A 1,014-nucleotide genomic window follows, 5' to 3' on the forward strand; every position below is an offset into this window, starting at 1 on the left:
CCCCCCCCCCGGTGACACCGGACACGGGGGGCGGCTCCGGGGGTCCCCGAGGGTCTCCCGCGGGCCGGGGGCGGCCCCGCCAGGGCCCGGCCCCGCCCGTTCGGGGTCCCCCCGGAGCCCCCCGGGGCTGGGGGGGGTCCCGGGGGGGATAAAAGCGCCCCTGGGGGGTCCCGGTCCCACCGCTCCCCCCGCGCCCGGTACCGGCCCGACCCCGACCCGGCCCCGCTGAGAGACCCAGGTAAGGCCGGGGGGGCACCGGGACCCCCCCCGGGACCACCGGGACACCCCCGGGGAGACCCCCGAGACCACCGGGAGACCCCCAAGACCACCCCGGGACCACCGGGACCCTCCCCCGGGACACCCCCGGGACCCCAATCGGGACCGGGACCCCCCCCCCGGGACCGGCCCAGTCGGGACCGGGACCCTCAGGAAGGGTCGGGACGCCCCCGGTGTCACCGGGACCGGGATTCGGGACCGGGACCGGGACAGGGACAGGGACAGGGACAGGGACCTCCCGTCGGTGTCACTGGGACCGGGATTTGGGTCCGGGATCTGGGACCGGCACCGGGACCGGGTCAGGGACCGGGACCGGGACAGGGACCCCCCGTCGGTGTCACCGGGACTGGGACCGGGATTCGAGACCGGGACCGGGACCGGCACCCGCTCCCCCTTCGGTGTCACCGGGACCGGCACCGGGATTTGGGTCCGAGATTCGGAACCGGGACCGGGACAGGGTCAGGGACAGGGACCTGATCCCCCCTCGGTGTCACCGGCACCGGGATCCGGGTCCGGCACCGGGATTTGGGTCCGAGATTCGGAACCGGGACCGAGCCCCGCCCTCCTCGGTGCCACCGGGACCGGGATTTGGGTCCGATATCCGGGATCGGGACCGGGACAGGGACCGGGACCGGGACCGGGACAGGGACGTGACCCCCCCTCGGTGTCACCGGGACCGGGATTCGGAACCGGGACCGGACCCCGCCCCCCCCGGTGTCACCGGGACCCCCCCAAACC

At 76.7% G+C, this 1,014-nt stretch overlaps 1 protein-coding gene across 1 annotated transcript in view; it reads left to right on the plus strand.

Annotated features, from left to right (window-relative positions):
• Positions 1 to 51: 51 nt before the first annotated feature.
• Positions 52 to 1,014, plus strand: part of LOC120496153 (basic proline-rich protein-like) — a gene marked incomplete at its 5' end in the record, with an annotated part of 1,901 nt that continues 938 nt past the window's right edge. Inside the window, 2 exons of the mRNA XM_039696304.1 lie at positions 52 to 238; positions 325 to 1,014. Coding sequence (XP_039552238.1) covers positions 52 to 238; positions 325 to 1,014 — 877 coding nt within the window. The remainder of the gene's footprint in view (positions 239 to 324) is intronic.

This window comes from Passer montanus, unplaced genomic scaffold, assembly GCF_014805655.1.
Source record: "Passer montanus isolate IOZ18808 unplaced genomic scaffold, ASM1480565v1 scaffold969, whole genome shotgun sequence".
In the NCBI taxonomy this organism is placed as follows: Eukaryota; Metazoa; Chordata; class Aves; order Passeriformes; family Passeridae; genus Passer; species Passer montanus.